This window comes from Bolinopsis microptera, chromosome 13 (genome assembly GCF_026151205.1).
Source record: "Bolinopsis microptera isolate Bmic1 chromosome 13, MBARI_Bmic_1.0, whole genome shotgun sequence".
NCBI classification, from domain to species: Eukaryota; Metazoa; Ctenophora; class Tentaculata; order Lobata; family Bolinopsidae; genus Bolinopsis; species Bolinopsis microptera.
The window spans coordinates 10,974,658-10,991,115 of NC_087084.1; the positions used below are offsets into that span (position 1 = coordinate 10,974,658).

At 39.2% G+C, this 16,458-nt stretch overlaps 2 protein-coding genes across 2 annotated transcripts; both read left to right on the forward strand.

Annotated features, from left to right (window-relative positions):
• Nucleotides 1–2,265: 2,265 nt before the first annotated feature.
• LOC134824779 (mediator of RNA polymerase II transcription subunit 16-like) lies at nt 2,266–3,288 on the forward strand. The gene has a single exon (XM_063836755.1). The coding sequence runs from the start codon at nt 2,266–2,268 to the stop codon at nt 3,286–3,288; it is 1,023 nt and encodes a 340-aa protein (XP_063692825.1).
• Nucleotides 3,289–3,840: 552 nt separating this feature from the next.
• Nucleotides 3,841–16,458, forward strand: LOC134825570 (G2/mitotic-specific cyclin-B3-like). The gene is made up of 8 exons (XM_063837804.1): nt 3,841–3,905; nt 4,152–4,256; nt 11,592–11,698; nt 12,566–12,659; nt 12,845–13,057; nt 13,363–13,506; nt 13,688–13,881; nt 14,747–16,458. Exons 1-8 carry the CDS (start codon nt 3,864–3,866, stop codon nt 15,030–15,032), a joined length of 1,185 nt encoding a protein of 394 aa, XP_063693874.1. The 5' UTR covers nt 3,841–3,863; the 3' UTR covers nt 15,033–16,458.

The following is a 16,458-nucleotide window of genomic DNA, read 5'->3' on the forward strand; positions in this document are numbered from 1 at the left end:
TACAATCTTCATCAACCCGCAGATATTTTTATGACGTGTAGACCTGAGATTCCTGCTTTGTTAGGCTTGTTATGGCTAACAAGCTTTAAAACAAAGCAGTTATGTCATTAACAGTTATGTCATTAACTTCTATTTTCCTAAGAGGTCTTAAGAAATCATTCTGTAATCGCTCGGGTTATAGCTCTTCATATAATATTAAGAGCATTTCAGGAATCTTTATTCTTTATTCATGAACTAGAATACTCCTAAACTCGACCGTACGATTCTCATTCTCGACATCACTGTCTTCGTTTCAAAGGCAGATGCTCGGGTCCTGTAGGTGATATTAGTTCGAACTCAAGGCCATTCTACATAGCCCTTGTCAGCCGTCAGATCCTCTAGTTTATTCCTTTCGCTTTAAATCTGATATGCTTTACGAGTCACCTATTCCCTGATTTTAATTAAATTGTCTGTCGATACAGCAAAGTTTGAATTTATCACTTCAAAACTCGAAATTCGATGAATTTTGCTCTGCTATTTGTTCGGTTTACAATCGTGAACTTCACGACTATTTGTATTGGTAGAGGCTATGATTGATGCTAAACTGCAAATAAATCAAGCCTGAGGCATTATACTGATTGATACAAATACTTTTAAAGTAGTACTTGGCGAACATCTTTTTTTACAAAAGTTAAACTTGAACTTGCAACACCCGCGCCGGCGCTTTGAATAGAGAATTTGCGGGGGAAAATATATAAATTAACTGTGAACAAATTAATTAATTTTGACATTATCTTTGTCTTTTAATCACTGTCCCATTAAAACTTTATGTCAAACACATTTTTACCCTCAAAAACGACACTTTACGCGTTAAGTCTAACCAAATGTCAAGCAATGTAAAAATGAAGCCCAAGAAAGAACTGCTAATCTCCCACCTGTACAAAGTCTCAAAGAACGGAGACCAAGTCTGGACACCCTACGGACCGACAGCATGGTCCACAACCAACGTGATAGTGTTCCCCTCCTCCACAGCTACCCACAGAAACTTCCTCCACTTCTTCCACCCTGACACTCCCTGGGAAGTATCCCTGACCCCCACCCCTCATACTGCTCTCATTAATAGTCTCAGTTTCGATGGTAAGGGCACTTTGTTGTGCGTTATAGACGCCCAGAGCAAGATATCTATATGGCAGATGCAAGGACATATTATAAACGATTGGCAGTTGGTGCAAGTCACAGATTCCAGCGATAGTTCTTGCATCTCAGTAGACACTCAGCCTGTTATCTGTTTCTCCTGGACTAATATTGGTTTGAATTACGTCAGGAAAACTTGGGCTGTGAGAAGTGAAGATGTGTCTTCCTACTGGACCACTAAGTTTAGCATGGAGGGGCCCAGCACGCTCCTTAAATCCAAGATATTTGAAACCAGTGTGATCACGGTCACATCGCGGGGTCTGCTCTCTCTCATAACCCCCGGTAAGAAAGTCAGAACATCCTACCTGCCCATCACCAACATGCAGACTGCAGATATCGTGGTGTACATCGTGTCTGGTAAGACATATTCCGACATCGCAACAGTCGACTTGATGTGCACGCTGAGACTCTACACAGTGGAGATAATGACGTCTAATATTAAGTTTGTGTTGTCCAGGCTAGTTCAACTTGCCCCTGATAGCCCTGATACTCGGATCATATTCCTGAAATTCGACAATTCTCTTAGCTCGGACTCTGATATCTTCCTAGCCATTCAAGATCCGGAGGGAGGGAAAATAGAGAAGTGGAAATTCACCCAAACCAGCGTCTCAATAAACCCGGTTCTTTGTGGAAACATGAACACGTCTGATACTTCAGTTAAACTGCACTGGGAGAAGCAACACAGCTTCTCCATTAAAAGTATCCCTGATAGTTTGAGGATCCCCTTTCTCCCGTACTCTGTGCCGTCCCAGTCTGATCCTATAAATAACAGAATAGGTAGAGCTGTGGCTGTTGCTTGTACTGATGGTAGCATTCAGATTTTAGATAGGAATAATTTGGCACAGATTGAGATTATTCCTTCGAGTCAGTTGGCGGTTGAAGGGAATGAGAAAAAGGAAGGCAGGAAATGAAAAGAAATCGAAAGTTAATTTCACTTTCTCTCCTGCCGGATGCTGCTTGGCAGTTCTTGCAAACGACGTCATCTCTGTTTTCTCCTTCAGAAACAATGATTTCGAAACTGAAAGTGAAACTGTTTGGCTGACCTCCGTGCTAGAACATTGTATACTAAACAACTGGGATCACTGGGAGATCATGTCAGTTGCCAGCAGACGAGAGGAGATGTTATCTCGGCTGGAGATCACCCTCAACCGATCATTTGACGCCCAAAACCCAGAAATAAGACAACTGTACTTCTCCCGGATGATGAGTATAAAGATGATGCTGTATAAGCTACAGCCACACACTAGTCACTGGCCTGGCCAACTGTGGTGCTGTCTCTTTCTGAACTGTCTGGCTGACAAGTTCAAGTCTCTTCTCCCTGTAGACGTGGTGAACAACTTCGTGTGTCCTCCTGATATAGAGATCAACAGTTTGGTAAGCATGGTGGATTCCAAACAGTTCCAGCTCACTGAACAAACCCTACTCACTCATCAGCCTCTATTTCAGTGGGTTCTTGACTACGCACAGCTCATCTCCATCTGTGTTCAACCTCAGAAGAGAACGTCTTCAGCGGTGAATTGGCAGAGTGTGGTGACGGACGGTAAAACTCTGAACAATCTCCGAGAGTTACTGGGTTACATCAAGATATGGTCCACTCTGTACCCCAGATGTGGTCCTATTATTTGCGGGGCTGAGAGTTCTGATTTTTCTAGTATCTTTAAAGCTGTGTCAATGCTGGTCAAACAGTTCCCATGTAAGAACGATATCCCAAGTTCTGATTACGACACGATCCAGTTGTTCCAGCAGAAGCTAACCACTCTACCCCATGTTGTTATCACGGCTCTCACAGAATCAGCAGCTACCACCGCCCCCATCCAATACCACTTCCAGTTCGAACCAAACACCATCAAATGTGCCACCATGTTGTGCGACCGCCCGGCTCTACCCCTCTCTAAAATCAACTCTGTCATCAACAGTACAGACCGGGACATGATCCGGAACACGATCCTGAGCGCCCACTCCCTCCACATCAAGCAGGACTTTGTGAAGGAGTGTGTGGTATGTGGATGTATCACCACCCTCCAACCCCCCGCTCACCAGCTCGACTGGTGGGCCAGGTGGAAACATTCCTGTGTGTGTGGTGGCAGCTGGAAGAAACCTTCAGTTCTTGCTTAAATTCCTGTGTTTATTTCCATAATTTTTACTGTTTAGCGATGCTTCCTGGTGTTTTATATGTACGGTGATAGCCCCAGTTTAGTTGTATTGAAGGTTAAGTTTGCATCATAGTGGTTTGACATTTTGTCGGCTTTCCTTACATACTTCATTTATCAGAGAAAATTGTAATTTTCCTAACCTTTATTTTTGAAAGATGATGTGCTGATTGTTATTAATTGTTATTTATTACCAAGTTTCATATTCCCGCACGTCATGTTTATTGGTACTCTAAAACTTATACTGTAAATGTTGAAATGTTAAAAGTCTGATGATAAGATGGCGGGACAGCAGGCAATATCATATTACTGGAATCGTGCCAGCACTGACCCCCGCTCTATTTGCAAGTGTCCTATTCCGTCCTGACATTTTACTGTTCGTTGTGTTACACCTGGTACTTTGTAGACCACACCTGACAGCAACCAGTTTCTTTCAAGTATTTTATAGTTTAAACAGATTTATTGTTTGATTGGTCTAAGTGTGAATAATTTCCTAATCTTCCACTTCGCTGTTAGGTTTTAAGTGCAGTTATAATACAGATGCCTTTGACTCGTTCAACCTCCAGAGCCGCTGCTGTTGTGGTGAGTTTAGTTAATTAATTACTAATTAGTTAATGGGTTTTAATTACAGGTTTATCAACATGTCGAGCTGACCAATTTGTGGTAGGGAATGATTTATGATTTAAGTTAAATAATATATTCCATAAAACAGCCGCTCGAACCAAGCAGTTAGCACAGCTACTGAATATTTAATACAACTTAATGGAACTAAATTAACGTTTCACAGTGAAACTTGTTAGACTATTGCTAACTCCTTCCACTCCTCAGGCTACAAAGATTCCAATGCCGACTAACAGCCGAAAACGTAGTATAATTTCTCCCGGACCCCACAAACAATGTACAAAACGATCTGCTCTTGGAGATATCACCAACGTAAGTTGTGTGTTTGTTTGTCTGTAAGAATGTTATCAGGAGCGTGCACAGGATTTTTGAAAGGGGTAGGCGAGGAGTCGGCGCCAAGCGCCGGCTCCGAGGCTACCGCCGCGAGCGAAGCGAGCGGCGGCAGGGGCCCGGGGGCGCAGCCCCCGGAAAATTTTTGACTGAATTATAGAATTATATGCTAAGCCAATAGGATTAAGGATATCATTACAGAAGGTTCAGACAGTTGATACACACTTGGTCATTAGAAATTTCTGAACTTTATCAGCCTAGATGCCAAGTGGATATCATCAGTCATCTAACATGGTACATGAAGATACTAGATCAAAGTAGATACTTTAGCTCCTCTTTCCCATATTAATCTGCCTCTTTCTAATCACTAATGACTAATCTAAAAAGGGGGGGGTCCACGTTAAAAAAGTTAAATTCTAAGATCGAGATTTTGGAATTTAACATTAATTACTTTAACTTTTTTAACTTTTTTAACATAAATTAAAAATCAGATTTTGGCTGACTAATCGGTTCAAATTTTAACATAATTACCCAAATTAAACTCAATTATGAGTGTTGACCTTTAGTACTAGTAGTACCTCGCTCTTGCAATTGTTTTCTGTAGTTGTAACTGATTTGATAACTCTACAAAAAAAAAACACCTTGTATCTATATATACACATAATTGTATAATTTACTAATATAATCATTCATATAATACAGGGTGGGCCAAAAGTCAGTGTGCAAACGTTGGCCTTAATAGCTCAGTCACTGAGTGCCCAATTGAAATACTACCTTCTGGTATGACTTAGTACCACCACTGGTTCGAGGAATTTGTCAACTCGAAAAATATTCGCGTTAATTATTTTCAAATGGAGGTTCATTTTCACATTTATTTGATAGTTTGGATAGTCGGATCAAGCTAAATGTTATTGAATTGTGTTTGGCCATTCGAATTACGTTTGTCCTGAAAGAATTAGAACTGTAGCTTCTCAGATGACCAAGATATGAAGCATAACGAGTTTATTCATTACGTGTGATCAGGTGATTGGTTTACCTAATCACGTGATAAGGTGACCCCGTTAACTACCCCTTAAACATTATGGGAATTGTTAAGGGTGCCCAATTAAGGTGTCGTGTCACGGTGTCACATAATCACCCAGTCATTTTGTTAACGAGATACACAAAATGCTTGATAACTTCGTCATTTCTAATCCGTTTGGCCTCATGTTTTCAGATCATATGCAACATTTAATAATCTACCGTCTCTGAAAAAATTAGGCGTCCAGCATGTTCAGAGGAAACAATATAGGTGTTTTAATATTGAATGGGCGTGGTCTAAAATATTCGAATTTTCAAATTTTGACGACGGAATCCTCGAACCAGTAAGTACAGTATGCCATCTGCAAAGCAACAGCTCTCAAATATAAAACACGGCGGAGGTATAAGACCCAACGTTTGCACACTGACTTTTGGTCCACCCTGTACGAAAAAAGAATATGGCTTGGCGGTGTAAGTGCGGAAGGGTTATGGAAAGTCTCACATACGACAGATGTTTACGTTGCAATTTAGCGAAGGAATCAGGAGAGTCGCTCATTCGCTTGAAGGGTTCCTGTAGCTGTAATCCCTGTACCCGAACCATCTACTGAGGACACATCATCAGGTATTGATACTCCGGAGCTTCCTCCAGCTGTAATCCCTGTACCCGAACCATCTACTGAGGACGTATCAGTTGTTGTCAACACTTCAAAAAGGGCTGCTGATTCATCAAAACCTAGAACTCAATATGATTCTGAAGACGAATCATCTGCTGATGTTATCACTACTGCGATAATAACAAGCAACTCATTCAAGAGGAGAGCTGTCCCTACTTTTAGGATTCCAAAGATTAAGAAACCGACGGTGCAAAGCAAATTGACGATTATGGATAAATCTTCATCGACGGGTCTGAAGAAGAAGGAGCATTTGCGGGCTAACACTGATAATTTAACCACGAGAACTCCCACAGTAGACAATTCTAAATTCACAATTGGACGACCAATTGATGTTGATAAGATAAACAGCAGCAAGAAAGTGTTAAATTCAAAGAAGGAAACAGCACTTAACAAGTTGTCTACACGACTCATTGAAGGTGGAACTGCAATCAAGAATGAGAATCAGCAGGGAAATCGGGACAAATTGAACTCTAGAAATACTCCTCCAACAAGTTCTCTGAGTACAATTAGACTGCCAGTACACGATGGAAAAGGTGATAAGCCTGTGATTGCGAAGAAAGAGACTGTTTTAAACAAACTTTCTACAAGATTCGCCACAGAAGATGGCACTTCCACGCCGAAAAACAAACTTTGTAAGGAGAAATCCGGAAGAAAGGCGCTCGATGCCGAAACGATTAAAGATAGATGCACGGTCAGGACGAATTTTGAAATTGAATTGTGGAAGTGTAACGACATGGTACCTGGCCAGATTATCAAGGCCAAAGCAATGCAACGGGTTTTATTCAGACTTGGGTGTTCTTTAGAGGAAGCTTGCCTACAGAATATATACAATATTTTCGGAGGAAAAAAATCCAGGTGTCCTACGTTATCAATTGTGCGATCCATGGAGCGGGTATTAAGACTAAAATCTAAGAAAAGACGTCGTCGGATGATGAGTATTTTACCTACCCCGGAATGTCAGAATGGAACAAAGAGTACAGATGATGTGGTGCAGAATACTGTGCATCAGCCATGCCCAATAGCTAGAGTGAAACCAATCTTGTCATCGGAAACTATTCAATCTATTCCAAAAATACAAGGAAAGCTGTCTACTAATTATGTCCATGCAAATGTGACAGGGAAGCATTCTTTTGCCTTTATTTCCCACATTGCGGTAATGCTAGAGTTAACTAGATCACTAGGTCCAAGCAATTTGAAAAGTTGTGACGATGAGGAACTTGTGCATAGATCGTTGAATGAAATAAAAAATAATCAGGATTCAAAGAAATATCTAAATGTAATTGATAGCGCGGAAGATATTGAAAATGAAGTCCCTGAAGTCTTAAAGCAGGTAAAGAACCTATTGGGGTGTGTGAAAGTGAAACAACCAGATCGAAGTTCTGTTTCAAAACATAGATGCTCTCATAATCTAAAGAGCCATTTAGCCAGTTATATAATATAATAACATCTATAAACAAAAGAGCACCTAAAGAGGCTCAGCAAAGTGCTGGCCTATTTACGCTTACGAAGACTCATTCGTTCAATATGTCTCAAAGTAAATAAACTCCTCCATCCTACTCTATCTCTTGCTAAGTTCACTAAGTTGGTAAAATCATCTTCATTTTTTAAATAAATTTGTCTCTTAAATAGGTCCTTTTTCACAATAATATCATACAAATTAGTCCTGTGTCTACCCACTCGTCCCTTTAGTGTTTGACATCCTAGTGTAGCAAATAACAGAGACTGGTAGGCAGGTGTGTCGTTGTCACTGCGTAGAACATGACCTAGCATTGTCCACCGTGCCTTTTCCACTCTCTCGGAAAGGGGCCTGGTCTGGGTACGAGCGTAGAGGGCCTTGTTAGATATTGAGCTAGGCCAATATATGTGTAGGATGCGCTTGAGGTGCTTCCTCTGAAGAACATCTACAGACTCTAGAACATGCTGAGGTACGGCCCAGCAGCAGCAGTTGTACAGGAGCACTGATACTACTAGTGAGTCGTAGAGTTTGATCTTTCTCTTCTCAGTTATCTGACTCCTCTCTGATCCCTGGCACCACAGCTTGTCAAATGACCAGAAGGCAGAGTTAGCTTTATTTATTCTATTAGTAACATCCTGCTCTGATCCAAGCTTAGTACCAAGAAGCGTCTCGTTTCTCCACTCCTCTTTTCCTCTTAGTTCATTATCCCACTCGTCACAGGCACCAACTTCTTCTAAATACACTCTGGTAAACTTTGTCTTTGTGTCATTGACAAAGAGACTCCATTCACTGAGAATATTCTTGGAGATCTGAAAGATATCCTGTAACTCCTCCATATCTTCACCAATCTCCTCTAAATCGTCTGAATAGCCGGACTCAAGAGGCATGTGGTTATCGGCTATCGGAGGGTTGGGTCTTGAGGGGAGGACTGCTCTTATGTGCACTACAGCTCCAGCTAGATTGAGGGTAAACAATTTACCAGCTGTGCTGTCTCCTTGGGAGGCTCCTATGTTGAAAGAGAACATCTCTGAGTCAGTAGAACACACTCTGACTACTAGAGTGGTGTTAGCCATGAGGTATTGTACAAGCCTCAGGTCGTCTCTGGAGCATCCTGCAGCTTCTAGTAGTCTGATTGTTGTACCTCTGCGGATGGTATTGAAGGCAGCTGACATGTCGATACTCACTTTGTTCCATTCAAACTCCTTCTTCATTACTACAGATATGAGCATGCTCTGTGCCCAAACTAGGTCGGCACAGCTCCTGCCAGCTTTGTAGGCAGCTTGGAACGGTCCGGTGAAGTTGTCCACAGCTCTCTCTATTCTGTTTAGCACTATCAGTGACAGGATCTTTCTAGAAACATTCAGCAGGGTCAATTGCAATGGTCGTATCGACTTAACTGGGCCACGAGTTTTACCAGGCTTAGCCAGTGGTGTGAGGATGCCTGCTCCTATTGCTTCAATGTGAATGTTTTTCTCGAAAGACTCGTTGAACACATTAGCCAGCTCTTCATGAAGGAGGGGGTTGTTCAGGGCTTTCATGACCTCGCCAGGAACTTTATCAATACCCACTGCTTTACCAGACTTGAGTTTACTGATGGCTCTCTCTATCTCTGCAACGGTGATGGGACTGTTAAGGCTAGATGGGGGGTCAAGGAAGGCAGGAAGGGTAGGCTCATCAGCGTCGTTGAACTCAGCTTCAAAGTACTCCTTAATAATCCTCGCTTTCTCCTCATTAGTACCTGCGATATTCCCAGCAGGGTTGTGGACGGTTAGAGCTGGTCTAACATATCCTTTGGCGAGTATCTTAGAGGCTCCAAAGTATCTCCGGGCGTCGTCTGTGTTGTTTACCTCTTCGACGAGTGTGTCAGCACTGCGGTTGTTGATATCTCTGAGTCTCTTTGTAATCTTACGTCTCAGCTGGTTGATGTTGGTCTTGACATGCTTCCTGTTGGTCGGGAATTTGTTCTGCATATTCGCAATCATCAGCTGCTTGCGTTCAAGTGACAGTTCAGCGATCTCAGGATCAGTACTGAAGGATTTGTGCTTTTTTTAGCCAGTTGTTTGGCCATAAGAGGTAGCCTCCCTAGTCTTGGGACATCAGGAATGTCCGAGGAAGAGATTATTGAGGAACATCTATTTTCATTACTGAATAATGATGTATGTCGTGATATAATGAAGATTCCTCAACCGTATGATGTTAATCGTATTACAAGTGAAGTTCTAAAATATATGAACGACGATAAGGACTCGGCTGCACTATAGTGAAAATTATTTTAATGATAGACTTTTATATTCAGGTTAAATGATATAAGTAACTTCAAATTAGAACCTCAAGTTCTTTTATTTACGTTATTACAGTAACACCTGTAAAATTTTTACTTCATTGACACTGTTTTTTAATTTTGTAATATAATATATTGACAAATTGTTTGAGCGATAACTTTTACATTGAAACATCATTAGACGTGACTCTTTTTAACTTTGTAATATAATATCGTGACAAATTGACTCATTGTTTGAGCGATAACTTTTATGAAATATCATTAGACACTATTTTAAATTTTGTAATATAATATCGTGACACAGTGACTCTTTGTTTAAGCGATAACTTTTATGAAACATCATTAGAATTTTATTCAGTTATTAATTCATTACGATTAGTATCACTAGATTTAATGATATATAGATTATCATAGCCCTATTTTCAGTGTTGACACTGTGAATGGAATCTGTTGTTTTTTAAAAATTATTTATGAATCAGCTGTTTATATTTCTATGAATTATAATTTATTATTGTAATGATCAAATGTATCAATTATTTATCGGTTGTACCTATGTTATATGACTGTTTTACTCTTGTCATGGGCATTCCTATATTCCTACATGTAATGACTAATGAACAAAAATACCAACGCATGACCTAAAAGTAAACTAGTCTAGAATATTCACTCCATTGCAATTTCAACCCAAATTTGAATTTATGTTAAAAAAGTTAAACTTTCTAAGCCTGAATTTTGAAATTTAACATTAATTAGTTTAACTTTTTTAACTTTTTTTAACGTGGACCCCCCCCCTAAAAATATTTTTTTGCTATAAAAAGCAATTTTCGACAAAAAATTATAGGTCAACATTTCAAAAAGGGGGCGGCGACCGCCTCCATCGCCCCCCCCCCCCCCCCCTGGGCACGCCCCTGAATGTTATGATACAGTTCTTTTAACCACGGTATTCTTCCAATGATTTTCTTCAAAATAAGATATTTGATCATCCTCAAATTTGTTATTGTTCATCACAACAGTAAAAATACACCAGAATAAACCAGAATACGGCCACTAAGGTGGATTATATTAGGGTGTGACCTGTAGTCCCGAAGTTACTAGGATGCAGCGCCAACATTATGAATATTGTGCCCCTTTTCCCTCTTTATATTTTGTAGATTTACACCTTTCACAGACCTCTGTCTCTAGTTGAATTACTCTGAATGTATTTTAAACATTAAATGCATTTTATTGTAGGCACTTGAGTCAGTGGATTGTTGTTGAGAACACAACCAAAGGCAGTAGCACTGCTGACATTTTTACTTGTCGCTGATAAGCTGTATTGGGTTAAATGATAAATATTTGTAACTTACGATTACTCCATTATCAGATTAAATCTAGTCACTATCAGCAGATATTATAAATCCTGACACCTTTACTTTTAAACTATCTTAATTCACATTTAAAACTTTGCTGATACAGTCTCAAATGAGTTGAGATCTAAAGTCAAAGATAAAATCAAATCATTTACAATTTTATCAAGGTATCAAAGAGGAAAAGTAAAAAATATAGCTTTGTACTTATGCTATGGCCACAAACTTGTTTAGTTGAGAAAGCCCGGGAATCCCTCAGATGTTATACCAAATCTCCTACTTTGTTGGTCAACTGAAAAACTTAAATAAATAAAACAATTTGGGATGACTGCTCTCCTTCAACCTGAACAAAACTTTAAATTTAAACAATTTGGGATGACTTCTCTCCTTCAACCTGAACAAAATTTAAATTAAAACAATTTGGGATGACTTCTTTCCTTCAACCTGAACAAAACTTTAAATTAAAACATTGTCCCAAGTGTTGTTTCCCAATTACAAATAACTGTCAATACGTTTAAGCTGATAAACACTCTTTTTCAGCAAGTGCTACTCGAAGATCCGATTGATCAAATAAAAGGAGGCAAGGTTGGACCAAAGAAACCCCCAAAACCAGCCTTCACCATCTTCGAAGAGAATGTAGAACCAGAGTAAGTGGGCCTTTATCTTTATTAGAATAACTAATTTTATATTTTATTAAATACTTAATTCAACTTACATCACTGCATCCCCTACCTCAACTGTAAATACTAATTGATACTATTACTAAGAGATTTGTTTGTAAGTTTTATTACCTTTTCAATACCGTCATTACTATATTGGGGGGGGGGGGGGGGGGGGGGCCAAGTGGATATTTGTAGATATTTGGATAATGTCATCCACTTTTTTCGTAAATTATCCATTACAATAATCTACAAATATCTACATTTATCTACAAAAAATGTATATCTCAAATATGTGCCCAGAAATTCTACTGAATTTTTGGAGATAAATGTATAAATTTGTAGAATTTGTAGAATTTTCGTGAATTATCCATTGACAATAATCTACAAATATCTACATTTATCTACAAAAAATGTAATCTCAAATATGTGCCCAGAAATTCTACTGAATTTTTGGAGATAAATGTATAAATTTGTAGAATGTCATCCACTTTTTTCGTGGATTATCCATTCTAAATTTATCTACAAATATCCACTTGGCCCCCCCCCCCCCCCCCCCCCCCGGCCCCCCCTATATTACTGCAGTGGTTTCGAGTGTCAGAAATGTAGTTTCATTCCAACTTTCAACCTTAAATACTTAAAATTTGCTGTTGTTTATCATGTTTCGCACCTTTACCGAACAAATTGTTTTGTTTAGCTCACACCGCAAAATCTGCTGAGTCACTGACACGGGAAATTGAGTGTTGAGTGTAATATTTGAAAACTGACTAGATATTTGGTCGCATAAATCCTATCGAATCAGATAAGACCATCAAACATACACTGAGCAATTTAATAATTCATCTGTTGTTTTAGGAACAAAAAAGCAAAGAAATCCGAACCAAAAAGCACGAGACGGTCCAAAGATTTGGTGGTTCAAAACCCAGTTATCGCACTGACCAGATCACAGGTTCGATCTTAACTTCATGTTCAGAACATTTACTTTTACCTGTTGAAACATTTTAGTATAACTTGGCTTCCTAATTCCATGATTCATTGCAGCCTTTTAAATATGTGACCTAGCTTCGGGCGTGGTCTATTCTCCAAACCACTCGATATAATCATCACGTCAAATTTTAAGTGTGATTATTTCAGAAATCAAGATCCCTGGAATCTGCCGAACCTAAACCAGAATGGAGGGATATAGATGCGGACACAACAGATCCCATGTTCGCACCTGAATATGCCGCAGAAATCTTTGAAAATCTGAGGGAAAGAGAAGTCCATTTCCTTGTGGAAGACTATCTGTCAAATCAAGCAGAAATAACAGAAACAATGCGTGCTATTCTCATTGATTGGCTTGTTGAGGTATGGAGAAAGTTTTGATAATAACGCCGATATTTTGTAACTCAATATGAGCGGGACCGTCTAGTTTTTCTCTTTAGATAGTTCGAAACTCCGCGCGCGTCTTAATGCTGGCAAACTTTGCTTTGTCAAAAATGATAGTCTCCGGGCATAAAAAGCCACATATTGTCAGCGTGAGCGCGCTGCGCAAGGCGAATCCTCAAATCTACACACTATCGATAAAAATAGCGCCACTTTCAAATTTGGTGGGAAACTGATCGTGCTTGCACGCACCAAGCAATTACGATTACACACACACGTCACCTCAGGTGCAGGAAACATTCGAACTGTTCCATGAAACACTCTACCTGGCCGTGAGAATGGTTGATAGGTATTTGAACCGAAAGAACGTCCGTAAACTTCACCTTCAGCTGCTGGGTGTTACTGCCATATTCCTCGCTTCTAAGATGGAGGTAAGCAGTGCTACAGTTTTCAATCGCCACTCCCTGATTCTGACTGTTCATTTCATTGGTCATTTCTCTTTTCAACTACTACTGCTTTAACAAGTTCCGGTACTTCGGTTCAAACTTTTATTATCCTCAAATTTAGAAAGTTTGTGTGATCGTACCTGATATAAACCCCACCCTCCCTCAGGAACGATACCCACCCCCTCTGGAAGACTTCATATTCGTGTGCGACAGAGCCTACACAGAGGATCAAATACTGAAGATGGAGCGAGTGCTGTGCGCTGAATTAGAGTATGAAGTTTACATGCCTCTCTCTTACAGCTTCCTGAGACGTTACGGAAAATGTGTTAATGCTGATATGAGATTACTGACCATCGGCAGGTGAGAGATTAGTCAATTTGGTAGATATCATTCCTCGATTTCGGTAGATTTTCGAAATTATTAAGTCCTGAAGCGGTTTAAAAAGTTACTACTGCTCTTCATCGAGTAATAAAACGTAACATTACAGTTTACACGCTATTCAGCCACGGTTTACGTTTGGACTGATTAAACCACCTTGATAATATGATTGTAATAGATTTGTAATTAGTCCAAAATTAGTGTAAATTATCTGCAGTTACCGACTTTAGCCAATTCTTACCAGTTGTTAGTTTTAGTGTTGCCCCTTACCATAACTTAGTTTAAAAGCTTTATACCATTTCAAATGTTAAACCTTATCACTTCAAATGTTAAACCTTATCACTTCAAATGTTAAACCTTATCACTTGAAATGTTAAACCTTACCAGACTTACTAACATATGTGTGTGGAAATTTTACCCAATATTATTGATTATGAGGCGTGAATTCCTGGCTTTTAATGGCACGTTTCATTCAAATGCACAAACTAAAGTTGATGGTTTTATCAAAGAAAGTAAGGGAACGTTGGTGGGGTTATAGGACAGTGAGGGAAGGTATTACCAAAAACGGTGATTCGGTTGTCAACACATAAGCATTGAATATTATCTCTTTTATGGCGAAGTCCTTGTCATATTTGGATGTATTAACTGTAAACATGAGGTCAGGATTCGAAATAGCTACCATCCGTATTGCATTGCCCATTTTCAAGTTGGGCAGTAGAATTAATAGTTAACATCATTATTAAATACGTAAAAACGATGTGTTTCAAGACTATCTTGATAAGTTATTAAGTCTATTCCTTTCCTTACTTTTTATCTTATTCCCCTCTTAACCACATCACCTTCTCAGATACGCTCTGGAACTCTCCCTGCAAGAATACCAATACGTCACCTACCGCCCCTCACAGCTCGCTGCGGCTGCGCTCCTCTTCGCGATGCGCAAATCCGGCAACACCGACTGGGACATCACCTGCCAGCACTACTCCAGCTACACGGAGGAGGACCTTAACGAGCTTATCAGTATGATGGATAAGAGCACAGTGGCTGCTTCCAGCAACAAACACTGTAAAACTATCTACAAGAAGTACTCTCACCGGGTGTTCTTCGAGGTGGCGCTCCTGCCGCCCCTGCAATAGTGTCACGTTATGTCCAAATATGGTCATAGCAATATTACCACGTGAAACTGAAGTGTTTCAGTGTGTTATTCTAACAGGTAAAGTGTCCGAGTGTGTCGTGTGAGTGTGTGTGAGATTCAGAAGTGAAATGTTAGCAGTTTGTGTGTGGGTAGAGGTTTCAACCCATCTCCATTTTAGGATATAAGATAATGAAATCTCTTTCTCTGCCTAGTTCGAATTCTCATGAAACTGACTCGAATTGTTTTGCACAAAACATTCGTTCATAATAAGGTCAATATTTTAAAATACACAATGAAAATAGTCCCGGGTCTGGGTTGAAAGCCGCCTCACATAACTGAACTAACAAATGTCTATCATTACTGACGAAACAAGCCGGCTGATGACTACACCGTATTCTGTGATAAAAGCAGTGACTACAGCGAGATTCCGTTTAATTACTAATATTTGTTGCTCTGTGCTACCTTAATTAATTAAATACGCACTTTAATTAAATATGCGAATTTTTTTTAGTTTCCTCCGTAAGTTTCGTTTTACATTATTTACATCAGTTTTTGATATATTGCTGTTTACGAGGTGAGATTAAGAGGCGAGCGAGACTCAATAATTTAAAGGTTGAGCACTTTAATTAAACTGTTGGCTACTAAATCCAACAAAGCGTCTTTTTACCATTTCATGCGTTAAAGTTAATGTAATAATATGTGTAATATTAATCACAATGCTTTATATATTTTAGGTAAAGTTGAGGGAATATTTTATAAGCTTATTAATAAATAAGTCGATATCATGTGCTACAGTGTATTTGGTTGAGATTGAGACTTGATTCGCTAAGTTAATAGTATACATGATATAGACAGTTTGAATCCATAGCGACGAATACTTAGCATGGTTAGGAGCTATTTGTATATAACTAAACTGGTTGTTTGTTAAGCGAGATGAGCCTAATAATAATCCATTCCGGCTAAATCTGCTTGCATGTAAACACAATTAGCAGGCTAACCTAACCGTATCAAGCAAATTTTCTAATATTTCAATCAATAAAAACCTGATAGAATTTCCTGACTTAGCTAAGTTCGTAGCATGTAATTCTTGTTTGTTTAGTGAGGGTTAGTTACAATTAGGTATATCTTTGAGCTGCTTTATCGTTTAAGATTAACTTACGCGACAATAGATTGTACAATTAATTATTGCGTCCTAGAACTTTTTATATATGTCTAATTTTAAGTATGTGCGCTATTATTTTAATTGCGAGTAATTATTGAGGACGAGATCGCAGATTTTTTGGCAACAATTAGGGTCGTTTTCTCCATTCTAGTCTATTCTTGTAACATTTTACAATTCAACTGAATCCTAGAGTCCAGAACGATTGTGTATCTTGTTTTAATAAAGTTAATTAAATTGGTTAATTCTACTATCGACTTGTACTGAA